The sequence below is a fragment of the Phaethon lepturus genome, unplaced genomic scaffold, assembly GCF_000687285.1.
Source record: "Phaethon lepturus isolate BGI_N335 unplaced genomic scaffold, ASM68728v1 scaffold18135, whole genome shotgun sequence".
Lineage (NCBI taxonomy): Eukaryota > Metazoa > Chordata > Aves > Phaethontiformes > Phaethontidae > Phaethon > Phaethon lepturus.
The window spans coordinates 34,897-54,329 of NW_010542848.1; the positions used below are offsets into that span (position 1 = coordinate 34,897).

Genomic DNA, 19,433 nt, shown 5'->3' on the forward strand with positions numbered 1-19,433 from the left:
CGACAGCCAGTGCTTTATTTACATTTGTATACATACATAACAAGTGATAACTGAACTTCAGTGAGCATCCTATTAATATTTGCAGCAATGAAGTCAGGTACACAAAAAGTGACTAGACTTTCTAACATTTAACTGCCCTTAACTGCATCCTGCAGCTGGAGGTATCAGCCCCTTACTCTGGATGTTTTATTACCAGAATATACTGTGCTTGATAACCTTCCGTCGTCGAGAGGCTCAGTGCTTTAACAGGAACTTGGACCGGTTCCCAACGGCACAGCAGCGTTATGGGATCAAGCAGCACGTGCTGCTACCAGCCCGACCATCCCCGAGGACGCCTTGCAGGCAGGTATTCACAGACAGCGTCACCCTCACTTGAAACATCTGCCACAAGCTGAAGGATGCTCAAGGATGCATCCTGCACTCGCTGGTAATCGTATTGCTTGAAATAAATCATTCTTCTAGAGGGAAACTATGCTTTCAAAGGTAACGCTCATGTTTTATGCAACCAAGAAGGACATGGAAAAACAGGATCTGTGAATTGGAGTGTGCAGGGACAGCAATGGGGTACGGTATGTTTGTTCAGAGAACAGTATTACAAAGGATTTGGCAACTAAGTCAGTCAAGAGAGGATGGCAGACTTTCCTTGGAGAAAAAAATAAAATGTATCAGGTGACAGGGAAACTGTAAACACAAAACTGCGTAAGTATTTCTTCCTAATTAGCAAACTACACTGCTTACATATTGCAGAATTATAGAACTGCAATGGGTCATCCTCCATAAGTCAATTTTATCCACACACATACACCCCTTTTTTTAAATACAAGTAAATTAAAGTACAAGCAAACAAAATCTTGAATGCCATTTTTTGAGATTGATGACAGGCTCAGAGGACAAGTCTCTGAAATTCAAGGGTTATTTCACATAAAGAGAACATTACTGCCCAAAACTGGTTTGAAAATTCTTGAAACTCAGCTGACATAGTTAACTGTAAATGCAAAAGTCTTACTCAGAGGAGCCACAGAGTTACTCCATGGCTTAGGGATATTATCCTAAGTGAGGAATCAACTGCAGGAAAAGATCCTTCTTTACAATTTGCAAGCAACGGCATCCACATGAGGACAGTGCCAAGCTTCCCTCTGCATCACGCCAGCAGCGCAATGAGCCTCTTCTCACCAGTCTTTCAATATTTGAGAAACACCACTGAAATTATCACTCAGAAGAATAAGATGCTGAAAGCTTCCAGCTCACTTAAGTTAGAGGCTTCCAAGGACAGCAACTTAGTGCTCACTAAAATACTGGACAGGGATAACTGAAAGTTGACATTAAAGAAAGTTGCATAGAAATCACAGGGTTAAAATGAGCACTAGGAAATGCCTATCATTAGGGTTCAGCTTCTTCCAGATGCATTGTCTTGCTTTCTTCCCTGTTCCCAGAGGCACCTTGTCTTCCTGCTAACCTTGAAGTTTTAGCACATCTAGATGGACCACTATCCCCGTCTGCACTGCAATCTGTATTTTTCTGGTAACCCACTTTTTGCAACAGCGATTTTGCTTTGAGATCTTCTATTTGTGCCTCCACCACCCTTGCTTTTCTCAGAAAACTGAACGAGCTTCCTAAATCGTTCTGAGTAAAATTACTTGCAATTTACTGCTCATTACGGGAAGTCTCACAAGATCCATTGTTCTAAACACAAGAGCAATTAGAAGTTCCTTTAAATAAGATAGTACTAATAGAAACTTGTCCAAGTGCCATCAGCATAGTATTGTGATGTGCTGTATTTGAATTTGTGTATATTATCTTACCTCAAGTTTCCATGCAGTCATTTTGAGGGTAAAGGAAATGCCATTCAAAGCAAAAGCATTCCAGCAATAAAAACACAAGTCCTTTACACAGCACACACAACGTTCACCACATTTCACATCAAACGTGGGTTTATAAATTCCAGTTGGAAACTGTGCCCCTACATCTGCCATCTGAAGTCAGCAGAAAGCTTAAATGGAATTAAATTGTATTGTGTTACGTGGTTGATTTATTCAATGTTTTCCCAATCAATTTCCCTCATTTCCAGTGGGCTAAAACAGGCACAACCAGCCTGTGATACTCTGCTGTAAGGAATGACTTTGAAGCAGTTTTCTCAAATGTCATCTTACTAACTTTATCCAAGTCCCAGCTATTAAGATAAGAATGTGCCTGCTCTCAGGAAATATCTGTAAAGCACCAAAATAAAATCCTAACCACAAGTTAGGGTTCAATTCTTACTTCTGAGCAGTTGGTACGATCTGCATCTCATTCTCTCTGCCACTGTTAACTACCCTCAGAAAGGCTAAACAGAACTAGGCTATTACAAATGAATTTAACTCTAGAAAATGGGGAAAGTCGTGAAATTCAAGAGGTATGATAGTTCAGAAGTGTTCACATTTGTAGTCTTCTTTGGCAGCTTGTACTTTATATTGGCTCACTACGGTGACAACTGGAAAGGACTGCATCGCCAGAAACAGGCAGGAATTAGCAGTGTTTGGACCTGGCTTGCAATACCAGTAACCACCACTGCTGGGAATCCGACGACTGTCAAATATTCTAAAGGAGCCCAAAAATTGCAGACTTCTAGCAGTCTGCTAGCAAGTAACAGTCTCCAGGATGTCTGGATGCAAGCGGTAGGCTCATTTTTTTTATCATCAGTTTTCTGAAGCAGGATAGAAAAGATTCATCTGCTGGACCTGTCTCTGCGATATAAACCAAAGACTCCTTTTAAAAAAAACAAAAATCTCCAGACTCTCATACCACAACAAAACCAATCCAGAATGGAAATGACAATTCTTCTGGTGCAGGCTCTGCGAAAAATATGGCCAATTTCATCATTTTCAGTAGCGACATCATGTGTTGCAAACCACATACCCTTCAAAACACTCTACAGTGGCAACGAAGTTGCAGACTGGTGTTTGAAAAAACATGGTATTAAGCAACAATTCCTGCTATTAAGGTATCCAAGCTGTCAAACTTGAAGACTATTCTGGCCACTCAGGAAATGCAAAAGCTGAAAGGAAAATCTCCTCTTACTATTCTGTGTTGCAGAAACAAAGACCCAGTCTAAACAACTCACCAACTCAAGAACGCTGTGGCAGGACCACATCACAACGGGCACCGTTGCTGCTGTGTATGTCAAAAAGGTACGTTCCTACAGTATCATAAATTAGATTGTTTTATACAAATCTAGAAGTCAGCTGTTAAAAATCACCTCTCCGTCGTCATCTCATATTGTAACATTACCTCAATCCTAAAAAGCCTAAGTACCTGCTACTGGAGGTAGGTAGGTACAAGGGAAAGACGACCGTGCACTAACTAGGAGCCAGGACCAGAAACTACTGACATCAGAGGGGGTCCCACATAGTTTGGTGGGTTTGGATCAGACCCTAAAGCAGCTCCCAACTTCAGTGGGGGCAGAACAACAGAATAAACCAATCTTGACTTCAAAACACTCGGAGTTGTTTTTAAACTTGGGTAGCCAGGATATTATCCCTCCTCAAGCAAAAATAAAAGTATTTCAGAAGACAGCACAAAGTGTTTTTTTCACTAGTCATCTTCCTCCTTGTTCAGCTGTTCACCATCAGAAAATACCTGCAGTTGTGCTTAGTGTTTTTCTGCAAACCTTAGAGCTTTTAGAGCACTGAAGATGAATAAAGCCTGGCAGGAAGACAAGGCAGGCAGTGGTAAAGAGCAATTTTGTGCTGAGAACACAGCGGGGTGGTAAGACACCAGAGAAAAGGAAAATTAGTGAAGAACAAGAATCAAAAACTTCCTTCCTTTTAAAGACTACATGATTATATAGTGGTGTTGGATCGATTAATACATGCTCACTCTCCCAAATTCTCATTTGGAAATGTAGAACTCTACAGTCACATATATTCCTAATCAATTCACATGCAGAACGGCAGCTTTATTGCCTCACCAGTCAAGCCTTTTTGCAGTAACATCAATGCACATAAAAGATGTACGAAATCCCTTTGCCAAGAAGACACGCTAACAGTGCACAAAGTAACTTAAGGATGACAAAGCCCAGGCTGGGTGAAGCCACCGCCCTCGGAGAAGTCCGCGAGTGCTTTCAACAGCCAAATAGCGCAACATCTCTTCAAGGAAACGCAGATATTGCAAGTGACACAAAGAGTAAGTTACCTCACATCATGCTGCTGCAGGAGAGCCACCAAAACTCTCCACCAACCACACAGAAAAACCAGGTTTGCCCTTTTTCGAAAGGGGGGAGAGGCTCAGAGGTGTCTGAGCTGTCGGGGTCAGCCCTGCAATCTGCTCTCCTCTCCCCAGTTAGATTTGTGCCTTGCCCCTTGTTAAAGCAATTTTATCTCCCAAAGTTAGAGTTTCCTACGGGAAAGTGGGAGAATGACACTGCCTGCATCATAGCTCGATGTTTATGTAGAGCGCTATTTTAGTACAATGAATTAAGAGCAGTCAGGAACACAGCGAGCCGGTGACAAGCTGGCATGGATTTGTGGAAAGTTACACAAATTCAGTTACACAAGTTTGCCTGGCCTTAACTATCCCCATTTTATAAATAGATAAAGAGAGAGGGGTTAGGCAATTTGCCCAGTATCAATTAGCAAGTCCTGAACGACTTCGTGAAAGCTCAATTTACTTCAACCACTTGGCAACATGGCCTGCCCGGGACGCGGCGGGCACGCCGAGCACCTCTTGGAGTATGCGTTCACCATCCCCGCTGGTTTTAGAACCCAAAGATACCGTGTTATTGACCCTACAACAGAAAAATCCCACGCATGGAGGTATGCGCACCTTTCGGCCTTCAGTAGACCCTCGCTTCTTCACATTCAATCCGAGAGGGGTGGGTGATAACATTATTTAATATCCCAGTGGATAAAATCGGGGAAAAAAAGATTTAGTCTGCACCCAGTCTCAGTAGGATGCCAGTATCGTGCCATGGTTGGAGCACAGTTTGTACCAAGCAAGTCTCGTGCACCCTGGGAGAGCTTCCCTCAACCTCTCCCATCCCTAAAAAGTCTATAAAGACTCTCACTTCATTTCACAATAATTTATAGGGTCCACACAGTTAAATAAACAGAAGAATATTAAGCCTTGCCTACTGTGAGAAGTCTCCGGGATTATGGCACCAATATTGTTGCAATGCAGTTTATGTTGAAAAAAAGTGTTTTTACCCGTGCAGCTCTTAGACTCCAGGGAGCCAGTAAAAGCCAGGGCAAAGAGGTTTTATGCTCTGATAGAAAAAAAAAAATACAATAATTACCATGGAGAGGCTGGAACACAAAAGAGCACAGCTATCTCAATTTACATTGCAACCACCGTCAGCACAGCCCAGAACAATGGTATCTGGGAAAAAGTCCTGCTCTCTCCAGAAGATAGATTAATTCAATGTGCAGGAAAACACTTCAAACTGAGAAAGCGGTACTCTCTGAATTGTAACAGGCTCCAAAAACTTGGTGCCAAGCCACAAGTCCAAGCCAGTACCCTCAGGGGGACGGGGGAAAAAAAAAGTTAAGGTAGAAGCAAACAGCCTCAGTTTAGGTCTCACTGGTCAGCTGGATCTGTTAAAGGCAATTTTACGCCTTGGTTCACTGGATGCACATTTTGAAAGCAAAAGGAGCTACATAGTTAAAAATCCCAAGTCCCAGGACTTGGGTAGGAGTTTGAAGCTGGGTGTTTGTGCAGGCCATTAGAGGAATTTTTAGAATTCCTACTTCCAGCAAATGCCCCCGAGTTCACAGATTTCTCCTCCGTCGCTTTACCTGCGCCCACCTCAGCTCCCAGCGCTCCCACAGCGGCTTTCACTTCTGATGCACAGCCACCAATTCAGTGTTACAAACAGAACCTGAGAAACGGCGGACACACCTTCACATCAAGTTGCTTTTTCTCTTCAGCCTTAATAGAATTGTACAGCCCAAATTAACCAACGAGGCTGCCATTTTTACTGGTTAGAACTGTATAATCCTGCAGCAAAATTACTGCCATGATTGCTATACAGTGAAAGTTTCCCAAGTAATTAAATTCACTGACATGTTGCGGAGGTATAGCCTGGCAGTGGGGTTTCTTCCACCAGAGGGTCCAGCATTTTTTTCTAAACCTTGAAAGAAGCTTTTTTCCCCTCAAAGGATTTCCAGTTTGAGATTTACATTCCTTATATGTAAGATTTACATTTCTCCTGGGACAAGAAACATGAATTGTGTCAAGCAGTTGGAAACACATAGGAACACGGGGTTGCAAAGGCCAAACATTGAATAAGACCTTCTCAGCTACTGTTCACAGGCAGTTTTGATAGAGGGATGGCAAGAGGGAAAGGAGTCATTATAAAAGAATTGAAGTCATTCTTTCCTGCTACATTATTTGCATTTTTCATGTACACCAAACTAGCTCCTTCAAGGGAGGTGCCCCACTCACTCTAATCCTCAGGCTTCATTCCACAGCCAATCAATCTTTTTTTTTTTCCCTCCTCGTAGTGTAAATTTCCAGTGAAACAAACACATTTGTTTCATGGGAACACAGTGATGTCATCCAGCTGATAACTGAAGCACTCTAATGATCAACAGAATTATTCATAATATGCATTAATATTACTGTCAAAGGCAAGCGCTTTGATCTTGCTGAAACAAAACTCACTTCACTGGGATTGGTTTGCTCCCAGGATTTTTTTCCTCCTCAAAAAATTCACGAGAAATTTTGCTATTTCATCCTGGGTCAGGAGGAAAGGAAGCTTAAGTGTCAGAAATTCCCACAGAAACAAAATCTCATGCTATGACCAGGTCAAGCTCTTCTCCAGTATTCAGTCATTCATTTATTTTTGTTTCTTTCAAGTCTTTAGCTGCCTTCGCAGAAACAAAAGTGCTTCCTGCCACTCTGGTGAACTTGCTGACCTTGGTTGAGTTTAGCCGCTCCACTGTGTCTCATGAAAGGTTACAGGGTTAGTCCTTTTGCAGGTTCAAAGAAAGAATTTGTGAAGTGGAAACTCTCGCAATATCTTGCAATGTTGCTTTCGCAGGATATGCGGAGAGATGGATTTCATCATATAAATGTTGCACACACAAACCACTCGTAGACAGTTCAGTCCAGGGGAACACGTACAAATGACAGACAAAATAAATCCTCTGAAATTCATGCAAATGAGACTAGGCAACCTTAAACCTACTTATCAACTAAAAATTATTCAGCAGAAAAAAAAATGAGCAAGTACCTATCATCAGTGAGCCTTAATAAAAAAAGCCAAGCCCTGGCACCCTTGTAGAAGAGAAACACAAACTGCTTTCTGCTAGGCTGGCAGAAACACTTGGAATAACAGGGCATTGCTCTAATGCAACAGCTATTTGCAGCCTCTCCCAGAACATAATCTACAGCTTTGTACTATTACAAATCCAAAATGTTAGATCTTGGCCCCATTATGGAAAAAACTGTAGAAATTCACTGTATAAAGTTTGCTCCTTTGAGCATTTTAGAAGCCGCTCCCTACCTTCCATCAGCTGCCACATGGGATGAATTATTTACACCTCACTAGAAATGTAACAGCAGGCATTAAGAGCACTGGATGATTTAAAAGGGAAGACAAAGAAACTTCACGTTTTGAACAGAAGTCCTGTATTTTAGGTGTTATGTCCTATAAAAGGGCTTATTGAATTCTACGGAGAAAAAAGAGCTACCTAGAAAAAACCGTGCACTGCAATGAGTTCTGGCTTCTGGTGGAAAATCTACACCTTTCATTCCAAGATGCAAATCCAGGAATAGATGTACCAAAGGAGTCTGTACCTCTCAGCACTACACAATGCAACACGCACTTCTGCCGGACGCACAGCTGCAAAAGCCCTGTCCCTTAACCCCCAGCACACTGGCTGGACCATCTGCTGTACCTCCACCAGCAGGACAGGGCACAAGAGACCTTATCACAAACAGATACAGCTCTTTCCAATTAAATATGAGACTGAAAAAGTTAAACATGTACAAGGATGTTTGCTAAGATGGCAGGACCAAATGTGAGCTCTGGCCTCGAGCTAGAGCTGGCACAAGGATTGGAAAAGCACCACAAGATTCATGGGAAGAGCACAGTCCTGAAGAGCAGGACAGTCGGAGAGGAATCATACTCAGGAGAGGACCTCAGCACACTGCAAAGAGGAAAAACAAGTCTCACAGGTTCTAAATGTAGCCTCCAAAAATCTTGTCTTACTTAGTAGTCAATAATAATAATGATAACAAAATAATTCTTGATTTCTGGAAAGAATGTAGGAACGTGTATGAAATAAAAGACCGGAAGAGTAGTACTGGGAAAAACAAAAAAACACAAAACCACACCACCCTCTTCCACAGGCATAGGATCCATCCACACCAAGAACTGTTTCTAACATACCTGTATTGATGCAGCTCGTGACAGCAGTGACCATGACAGTCATCTCCTCCAGGCACATCTGTATTAGCTAATGTTTTTACAGTCTTCCCCACCCTGTCCCTCAGCTTGCACAACTGGTTCCGAGACTTCCAGTTCACCCCAGTTTGGGCTGGGTTAGGGCAGTCAAACAGGCACTCTGCCACTCGGTTCAACTGAAGCGGACTAGGGAGCACCCCTGGGAGCCATTTATCTGCCAAGAGCGGCAGGTCTTTGGTTAAGGCAAAGTTGCAAGTGACTTACCAATTTCCTTCTGAGGAATCTATCCACTGTTCACCACGGTCCTTTTGAAAACTACCTTACACATCGATGCTAAATCAGCAAGGTCTGTGCAGTTCACTTCCCAGCCTTATGAATTTGCTGTTTTAAAAATCTGTCTAGCTTATGCCAAGAATTTTATCTAATCTATTGACTCCGAGGACTTTAACAGTGAAAGGATTTATTCATGCTGATTGTCATTATTCCCAAGAATGGTATTTTAAAATAACAAGATGTAATAAACTCTGGGATGTTGTTTTTTTTTGTTTTGGTTTGTGGTTTGGTTTTTGTTGGGTTTTTTGGTGGTATTGATTTTGTTTTGCTTGTTTAAGAACTGTGGGGCTTCTTAAAGCTAACATTTTTATGTAGGTTTCTTCTTGCCCATTAAAACATCTCTTTGGAAACACAGTTACTGAAGTTTATTCAAAGATACCAGGAAAGTTACCTGCAATTTGCACTGAGCCATCTTCTCCAAGAAGAATATTTCCTGCTTTCACATCCCTGCAGAAAGATAAAGCAACAATAAGTAGAACTCATTAAATCTTTCCTTCAACCAACAAGAACAGATTAAAAGGTTATTATTTCTTATATTTTGTTTCTTGCATTAGCACTTCCTGCTTCCAATCATGCAGAAACAGTAGGGACTTAACACCAATTGTAACTTCAGTAGACAGACACTAACTGGTAGTTGTATGATTATCACTAGTAGTGTTTTAAGTACTATGCACAGGAAAAAAAAAAATGAAAAACTTATCAGAAGATACCCTCAAAAAGTCAACAAATACACAAGGACATCCAGTATGTGCTATGAAAGATATTGTACTATCCCCTTTCCACCCCAAAAAAACCTCCGGATTTTTTAGTTTAACAGCATCCTCATCCTCGAGGAACGCTACTTTCACTCCAAATACGCTTTAAAGTTTTACAGCTTATTTTCACAGGCTGCTCCCCACACAAAGCCAAGAGAAGCACCTTTATAGTTGACAGCCACGTTCATCAGCATGGCTGCTAAGCTTGCACCGGCTAGGAAACATGTAGACCCAGAGCACATACAGGTGCTCTCTCAAGGAACGCTGCAAGCAAAGCAACTGCCTGGAGAATGGATGCCAGTGAATAGACAGCAACTCATAACACACCTCACCTTACTGCCAACCACCTGTACGGAAGAGAAAAGTTAAAAAAAAAAAGGAAAAAACCCACCACCAAGACAAGCAGATTCTCCCTCCACTGTCTTCTGCAACTATTCCAAATCCTTTCACACACAAAAAAAGTCAAAAGCTATTTTTTCTCTCCTCCCTTATGCATCTTGAGAACAGAACTGGCGTGATGGCCGGGCCGAAAAGCCCCAGTCAGGCCCTGGAAATCTCCTCCTTCCTGGCTTTGCTCCTCTGAAGAAGGGCCTGGGCCACAGCCAGTTCCAGGCCAGGATAATGTTAAACACATCCTCTCCAGCGTTAACATTTGCTAGATTCTTCCCAATATCCAGCCTAGGACATTGGCATGGCAAGGCTCGCACCTGGCATACAGCAGAACAAATGTGAACCAAGACTGTCCATACGACAGTCCCACTAAAGACTAGTTTAAGAGCAAACCACGGCTGACAGCAGCCTTCAGCCTTCAAACAAGTACTTCAGTTCCTGCCAAATGTACACCTCTTGCTAGCAGTGGCCATCTTGGAGCCTAATCCCCACCTGAAGCACTAATATAAGAGCAAATACAGGAAAATACCAATTTGCTTTAATAATCAAGAACACTTGGATAGATCTACAGAGAAACACTGACGCCGTATGGCGAGATAGCCTTGAGAAGCTGACTTCGTAGGAGGATGCGATTCAAAGCAAGCTGTGACAGCGATGCTGGAATAAGTAGACAAACACAAAACAACCGCTGCCAGTCAGCTCCAGTCCTGCTCATTTTACATCAGCCAGATACGCGAACGCGCGTCTAGGGGCGAGTCAGCTTTCCCTCCAAGAAGCATTATTCTGTTTTCTTCCTGCAATTAGCAGCTGCAGCCGTTGCAGACAAGAAAGCATCAGCACTGCAGTGGACAGAGACTCTTAAGTAGACGAAGGAACCTGAAGGGATTAAATACAACCTTAACTGTGTAGCTACAATATCCCCCTTAGCATCCATTGGCCAAATCCAATACAATCGGAGCTGTAGAGAATTAATCGCCATGAGATACAAAGCTGACTAACTAACCCCTGCGCTCCCAAAAGCATTCATGATCCATAACAGTGAGGGAATGGAAGAGCTCCCTGCCAATATTTAGGTAGCAGGCGGCTTTCGGATCCAACCTCATGAGCACGTGGAGCCATGAGAACGCAGCGCCCAAGTCTGCTGCTTCCTAGGTAAGGACCTGGCTCACTTGGCGCTTGGCACAGGCACAGCCATCTCCAGGAACTCCCCCGCGCACCAGCAATTCAGAGGGATCTGAGGGTGTTCAGGAAACCTCCAATCCTGCTGGAAATGTTTATCCAGTCAGTCAGTTCTCCTGCGACAGCCAGGACACGAGGCCCTTTCAAAGCTGCCTGCCTGCCCCAGGTTAAGCGGAAAGGAATAGCATGCACCGAGGTCGCCTATCAAAGTTATTGTTCCTCTTACTGAAGGTGGACACAAGCAATTTCTCTTCCATCTGCACTCCAAGGCAGCCCAGGATGCTGGAGCATTTCCCCAGTAAGCTGGGCCGTGCGGTATTGTACAGACTTTCCAAACTTCCCTGCCGGCACGACGGTGTGGGCAGCTCACCGAGCCCCCGCAGCAGACCGCACTCAGCAATGAAGGAAGTGCCAGAGCGTTTTTTAAGCAGAGCTAAGGATGAAGTCTCAACCATCGTGCACTTGAGAGTCCAGAAAAACTCCGGCGGGTTTCACTGACGTAGCAACAGCAGCCAGAAAGCAGCACGCATTCAATACCACCAGACCATCCTACCGTAACACAGCGGGCTGGACGGGCTTGGAGTTCAAAAAGTAGTGAAACAAGCACTCAGATTGAGTCCCATGGGAAAAAAGAGCCAAAGGACTCCAATCCCTTAACCCCCTCCAATGCAGAGGCTTGTTTTCTTCTTAGCTTCAGCTTGCATTAATTAAAATTTGTCTTCTTGGAAATAGAAGTCAGTAAATATGGCTCTTCAAGCTGGTTCAAGAAATTAAAACAAGTCGTTGCTACAATAAGAAGTCCAGGAGGCCAACAAAAGCCACTGCCAAATATCCAAGTCAAGCTGCAGATTTAAATCACCACTTGATGTGGCATTTCCTCCCAGTGACCAACCCTCTGAAAAGGCCATTACTCACGCCAGCGTGGTACACCCCACCCCAGAGCAGCAAAACGCATCGGCAGCAAGCTGTCTGGGGACACCGACTCCATTTCGGAGTTACCGTACCATAGAGGCAACTTCCAGCTTTCCCATTCCTCACTCCAGTGTATTGGCATCGCGTCGCCCGCTGCGGCCGCACCGGGTGAACATCGAGCAGCAATAACACTGCGTGAACACAGATCCCCTTTAGCGGGTGCTGGTGTCACCAGCAGTATCTTCAAACTGGGTCCTCCTTTAAAACCATCATTAAGATTAATTAATTAATTGCATTTAAAGCAATGGGGCAGGGGAGAGGAACGGTGCTTTCCCGTTTATTCTCGTCAGGAGATGCTTATAAACTCGCAAGTTGAATGGCGAGAAGTTTGTTACTTCAGGATATAGTTATTGCCAAGCATAACAATTTGAAGGTACTTCCTATTAATGTGGTAATGACCATATCCTGGGCTGATACACTTGGAATAAATGGTGTGCCTCTGGCATAATTACTATACTGGAAACAGGAAGCAGCTTTAGGCTGTAGCGTAAACAGTAATTATATCACATTTTAAATGAAGTTACAGAAGGCTGGAGTAAACTCTTTCTTGACAATAGCTTAACAAATGCTACCATAGTTCTGGACATTCCCGCTCTGTAGCAGTCACCTTCCTCTCTTCTAAAGCCTCCCAGAGCCCTTCCACAAAATAACAATTATGTTTTTATTTACCTTGTACTTCACAACCAGAATGGGAAGAGGGGTTTGGACTCGCTCCAGTGCAAACTTGGATTCTCCACATCAGCCATGGAAGATTTCACAGCAGGGCAGAAATTCCTCCTCATATGCTTTCCAAACTGGTTTAGCTTCCCAGTGCGACCAAACACTAACGTACCAGTTAAATCACAGTAATGCCTCCAGGTTAGGGCTGGGCCACAGGCATTAGATGCTATATAATCAAAACCGATCCCCGATCCAACAAAATTACAATCAAGCATCCAGCTACAGAGGGCTTGGGAGTACAGGAAGGCAATGAGATGATGCCCCCCAATTTCAAGTGCAGTGTTCCCACACTCCCCACAATTAATTTTTCAATGAGGCAGGGGGGGAACTACAGAACTGTATCCTAATGGCTTGTTCCCACTATAAAAAGCCTAGGTGAGTCCTTTAAGATCCTGCTAAGTGATCAGATCTGCCCTCACCTATAGCCCTCAATCCTTGGCACTGCCATAGAGTGGTGGTTGTTGCAGTGACAACACTAAGGGAAAAAGCAAGAGTTGCTGGTCCGTAACGGAGAGCAGCATTATCAGTAACCAGCTGCAACTCAGCAATCCTGGCACAGGCAATAAAATTTCATATTATAGACTTAAAAGAACCGGTGACTGCAAGAAAAGCAATGAAGCTCATTAATTTACTGCTTTTTAAACAAGCCTCTTCATATTGTTTGGAAATCAAAAAGGATTCACTTGGCTTGTGTTCAAACGTCTACATTGGGAGCAATAGCTAGGACAATTTAAGGCCACTGCAACGGCAATACAACTGAGCAAAGAGTGGCATCCCAGGACTTCTGTAGCCGAGCACTGAGAAGAAAACCATCACATGAAGGAGGAAATGGAGATAAGCCCTGTTTATTCTGCCTTTGCTTCCAACCTGCTCCTATATGCCTTTAGGATGCAATGCTGGCTGTCAGCACAGGCATGAGTCATCTGCCCATTAGATGCAATTTACATCAACTGTAACAATAAAATTTTCATGGACTGAACTCTATAGTGCATAATTTGGCATGAGGAAGGAGTGGTTAGTCCTGCCAAGTTTCATTTAAAAACAAGAGAAGGTGCAAGATACAAGATTTACTATTTTCTGTTAATGGTAATGAATAACTCAAAATATTTATACTGAATGCAACCAATTACTGGCACTGACATTATTGTGAGTAATTTGCAAAATACTTCCAGGACAATACCTCTATGTACACTTAAATATGAAGCAATTTGTGCCATTATACACCAAGTGAGCACTATGCTCTCTACTATCAAACATTACTCTTCCTTCAATGATACGCTGTTACCTATGTCACCCCTTCCCTTCGCCTTATAAGCCAAGATATAAAAAGCTGGCTATATGCAAGAGCTTTACCATTTGAGACAGAACTGCAAACCAGAAACTAGGCTTGGAGCATGCAAGCAGAGTAATATTTTTATGCTCTCAAACATCAGCACATTCAGCAGAACGTAGGAGAAGGCATTCAAGACGACTGTATTTGAAGCGCTGGACATTAGTACGCTCCTTTTCCTGCTCAGAAAAGCTGCGCGTACTAACATTTTCTTGCCACAAGGTTGAGCCTCCAGTCCCAACTCTCAGGCAAGACGCAGTTACTGTCTGCTAACAGGGCTGTACTTAAGTCTGCAGAGCTGGATGCGGGAACATCTCCCAAAGCTTGAAGGTCTTCCAACAGCAGAGAGCTGGCAAAGCAGCTTCCGTAGTGCTCTTTCCAGCCTCCCTGCTGAGGCAGGCATAAGCAGGGGGAAGAGAGGGCCAAGTCCACAGCTTGCTTCATCCCTGCTCATCCACAGCCCTCTCAGCAGGCTCTTGCGGCCACTGGCAGCCGGGACCAGCGGCAGCAGCCAGGCCGCTATAAATTACAGCGGGAGACCAGCCCAGCGACACGCTTTATTGCTCAGGATCAGGGAAGCACAGCGACTGCTTCTACCCTCTTCTCCGAGCTGCTGGGCTGTGGTGAAAGATCAGGGCCTCAATGCAGCAGCTAAATGCCAGCAGCACAAGGCAACTCATGTTTTACTTTGAGTCTCATAAATGGTAGAGGCATTTTTAAAGCTCCAACTTCATGGGGGCTAGGTAGGTAGGAATATTTAAGGGTTTTTTAACTGTCATTTTAATGTCTGGAGAAAGTTAGATGAATAATCCAGTGTTATCAAGAATTTTTAAAGTTCTTTTTGGTTCTTTTAAGCAGCATGAAGCAAGGCTTTGGAAGGCAGAAGTGACTGACAGACCATGGCTTTGCAATCATAGGGATGTGTAGACAAAGCCTATCGGAAAGGATTGTCAGCTTCCAACAAGATGAGCTGTAAGTACATCGAGGACTTGTTTTCTCTGTGCCCCATCCTTAACGTCCAAGCAGGTCACACTCAGCGCAGTGAAGAAACCTCTTGGGAGAGACACCTGCATCCAGGTATCCATTTTGCACAGGCAAACAGAAACCCCAGTAAGGGCTACAGGAGAAAGGAATCTCCCATTGTACTTTATTTTAACTAAAACATAAAATATTTTTCCAAAGACCCACCATGCACTTACTAGGTACAATCCCTCCTGATTTTTTCCCTCCAATGCTACAGAAGTGGACTGCTGCTTTAAGTAGAGGATTTGGTGTCCAAGAAACCACGACTTTGAAATTCTATTCATTATAGGTTAAGTCACTATGTCAGCTCAGACAAGGAAGGGCTCACCAAAGAAAGCTGCAGGAGATCCTCCCGAAATGCACTCTGTCATTTTAGTTCTCTGAATAGCTCCAGGGGCTGGTAAGATGCTGAGGCAGTAAAGAGAGTTGCAGATCTTGGCTAACTCAGTGCGAGTCTCTGACATGAAGCGAGACAGCAAGTGGTGCGTCACGTAACTTACACACAGTCACTGTTATCACAGTGTCTGCAACTTTTCTTTATCTCAGAAAATTATGTCCAACTTACGCTTTTTGTTCCTGTGCCAACTTAGTCTTTGATGGTTTTGCGTTCTCATTAATTCCGTTTCTCTTCCCACGTGTTTACAAGCCTAACGATGGCTAACGGGAGGTGAGGTTCAATGACAGATCCTGTCTGCCTTGGAATTTACCTCCTACCCATCACCATGCCTCCATCCCAGCATTCGTGCTCAAGTAACCTCAACTGCTTAGTGTGAGGGAAGTTGCTCCAGCTAAAACCAAAACCTTAAAAAACAGTTTTCAGACAGATCCGCTTCTTCAGCCAGATAATAAAGTGCTACAAACACCGGACCTAGCCCTATCTCCCAACATGGAGATGATCTAATCATACCAACCCTCCCAGCTCCACTTCTTCCTCCTACGAAAGAGGCTGTTGCTTCACATACTCACCCTCATCAGTGCACATCACTGTTGTAGTATCAGCTTATAGCAAGGAGAATCTGCGAAGCAGCTAGGGCTTCTGACAAGCTTCAGCCCTTCAGCAGTCAATGCAAGAAATAAGCTACATCTCTATCCTCATACACCACTTTTTAAAGTTTCCCCTATTCAGTCAGAACTTCAGCTTTTTCTCTTGTATCCCTCATAAGGAAAGGACCCTGCCCAGCGGGCCTTAAAATCAAGTTTTTGTACCATTGAATGGCAGCTAAAAACATACCAGGATTTCTTCCACAAATCCATCTATTCAGCCCTTCCATTTCCTGATTCTACTTCCTAAGGGCTGCAGTGGGGGACAAGGCACAAAGCTCCTTTAACAGTTGCTGCATGAAAAGCAACACACACAGCAAGCTATGGAGTCGTAAGGTCTGCCTCCTATCCCTGGAGGCCCAGATATTTTTGGGAGGCCCTGCTGTAGTCATTGGTAACGAGAAAAGGGTGAAGTTGTAACATGGCCTTATTTCAATGTTTCATGTCAAATTATTTAATGTGCAGAGGTGGGCATGCTTCGTGTGGCAATACTGGTGATGCATGCCACCGTGCTGCAGTGTCTGCTGCATGCTAAAACACATTTGTAGTGTGCTCAGAAATAGGAATTTCCCCAAAACTACCACATGCAGATCGTCCCAGTTTGAGTACAAGATGGATCAGGTAGCAGAAGGAACAGGAAAGCCAGTGAGTGATTCACGCATCTCCCTGCCTTGACCCTGCCATGATGGAGAGATGAAAGTTTATTCCAGTAAACACATAATCAACGTGGATCAAGCAAGGCCCAAAAATATAGGGCAGCACAAAAAGGTCTTAATTTCCAAAAGGCAACAAGCACCCCTGTTCTGGAGAAGCATTATGCATATCTATATATACACAAGGTCCAAGGCATTCCCCTACGCAGCCAAGAGTCACCCATATCTACAAAGCCACCCACAGCTCTTGCTCAACAGTGTTTGCAACATGACACAGATGGAGAAATTCAAGACAACCAGGGCTCGCGAGAGACTTGCCAGCTCGACTTCATTCTCCAAAATCTAGAAGACGACAGTTTTAAGCATGGCCAGCATAGGAAGAGGAAAGAAGATCTCCTTATTTCATCCAGCTATTCCTATAAAATGGAGAAAGCAGTTATAAAATTGGGTATCTATACAATGTAAACAGTCCTCTTGCACTCCCCGACTAATTTGGTGATGCTTTCCAGGCTGCCATGAAATGATACATTTTTCTGGGCCAGCTCCTTTTGTTGTCTTAAATGAGAGTGGGTTTTGTCTCACTTTTATTTTTGAAAATATTAAGCTTTACTTTTTAATGTCAAAGTTTTATAAGAACCCTGCAAGACAGGATGTAAATTGATTTAGTAAACATGCAAAAATAATTTCTGATGCAGCCTTGCAAAATTTTCAAGTGGACTTAATACACTGCCACACAAATTCAGCAAGTGACCTTTTTCTCATGCTTTAGCATAAGACATGAATGGAAGGACTGCAGTGGTCTGAATAAATGCTTAAGGTACCTCCATATATGCAGCTTTTAGGATCTATGAAGGTCAGAAAATTTGCTGCATTACGACAGGGGACAATATTCAGAGCCATCTTCTTGAAGTGGGTTATTCACTTGATGCATCACAGCAGAAAGGATGAATGGGATGAACACCAGTGATTTAAAAAAATTACTGCTGGAGAGATATTGCAAGTCCCAGTAACCTACACCAGATAAAAGCAGTGACACAAGAAGGGTGTCACAAAGAGAGTAGTTGTACGTATGTGTGAACGGCACGGCTTCTTCAAAGTCAAAAGCTAAGAGAGTCTGTTACATTTTCACCCAAAACAATTAATGTTGCAGAGTGAATGAAGATTATTCCCCCTGGAAACACATCAAATCCAAATACTCCTGACAACTCAGGAATTGCTAGAAACCGTATTAGCCGAGCGTGTAACTCGGTCATGGATCACTGACCAAAACCTGTCATTGCTGTTGAACCTTTTGGAGATCACTCCAACCTACATCTCCTGTTCTTCATGATATTTTCCCACTTCTCATCTCCCTGTAACAAAGGGGTGGGGGGGAACCTAAAAACTCACCTCCCTTTTAATGTGGTGCACAGGAGTTGTACCAAAAAGTCATTTTTTGCTTGAACTAAATCAAAGTTCCTTTGAGTAACTGCAGGACACCCGGTGACCAAGTCCAGAGGCAGTACCTGGGTCTGAGGAGAATGACACAGAAACAGACACCCGAACACAACAGTCATACAGCAAGCGCTCGGCTTCTGGCATCACCTTGCAAGTCGCTACGTGGACCCTCGTAACGCCCAGAGCCCCTGAGGGCTGGGGCACTGACATTAGCCTGGAGCCACTGCAGGCCCCCCCCAGCGCTGCTGTGCTTCCATCAGCAGTGATGTTACCATCAGAGTTTTAATTGCCAGGTTTTTAGGCTTCAGAGCAGAGACTGTCTTTATCCACTTTGAGGAAAACTGTCTCCACAGGAGCTATTGTTTCTGGCTGTCTGCAGATTTGGGATTTACATCTGGTTCATATGTTCTCTCTGCAACCACAAGGAAACTTTTTTTTTTTTAAACAATGAATTTCTGGATGATGCAGTGGAAGAAACAGCCACCAGGAGAACATGCTGGTTCACCAAACCACCACAGTACACGCCAGTCTGACATGCCATGTACAGAGAGTGGAAATTTGGTGGTCCTTGTGCCCTTGACCCAGTACAGCAAGATGTTTATGTGGGGGAACAAATCGCCCAGTACAATCTAGAGCAGCATCTTTTCTTCCTTCCCACCAAGACACCCAAAAGTAACATTTCTATTGTTCTGGCTACGGAACTGTTTACAAATTAAAGCTTTAAAATTGATATTAATAACTACCTCTAAAGGTTATTTCTGCCCATCCCATGCTATAAGGGAGAAGAGACTAAAGTACACTTCTCTGAATATAAAATTGCACTTTCAAATTACTAGGGTCCTGACTTAAAAATCAAACTGGCAATTAGAGGTGAAAGGCTCCACATTCTATTACCCATTCCGCAATCCTCCCCTACCAAACTTCAGTTCCAAAATACACTCCCCAAAACAAGATTATAGCACTATGGAGAGGAAGGATATGAAGTTCTCCTACAGTATCGCTACAGAAACAAAGTAGTACAATATTTCAGCCATCAAAATAATCAGAGGCATACTGGAATCCAGTTTAACCACAATACCTGCCAGCACTGCTATCAATGCATTAATCAGCTACGTGAAAATTAAGCTTGAATCCTGTAGGACAGCTGAGTTCTGCCAAAATATATCCATCAGCTCCTTCATCTTAAATCTGAAACTCGCTACTGGAGAAGCATTCCT

The 19,433-nt window shown here is 43.5% G+C and overlaps 1 protein-coding gene across 1 annotated transcript in view; it reads right to left on the reverse strand.

Moving 5' to 3' along the window:
• The window catches only part of OXSR1 (oxidative stress responsive 1), a gene marked incomplete at its 5' end in the record, with an annotated part of 49,117 nt that overhangs the window by 25,097 nt on the left and 4,587 nt on the right, over positions 1-19,433 (reverse strand). Inside the window, one exon of the mRNA XM_010288177.1 lies at positions 9,108-9,163. Coding sequence (XP_010286479.1) covers positions 9,108-9,163 — 56 coding nt within the window. The remainder of the gene's footprint in view (positions 1-9,107; positions 9,164-19,433) is intronic.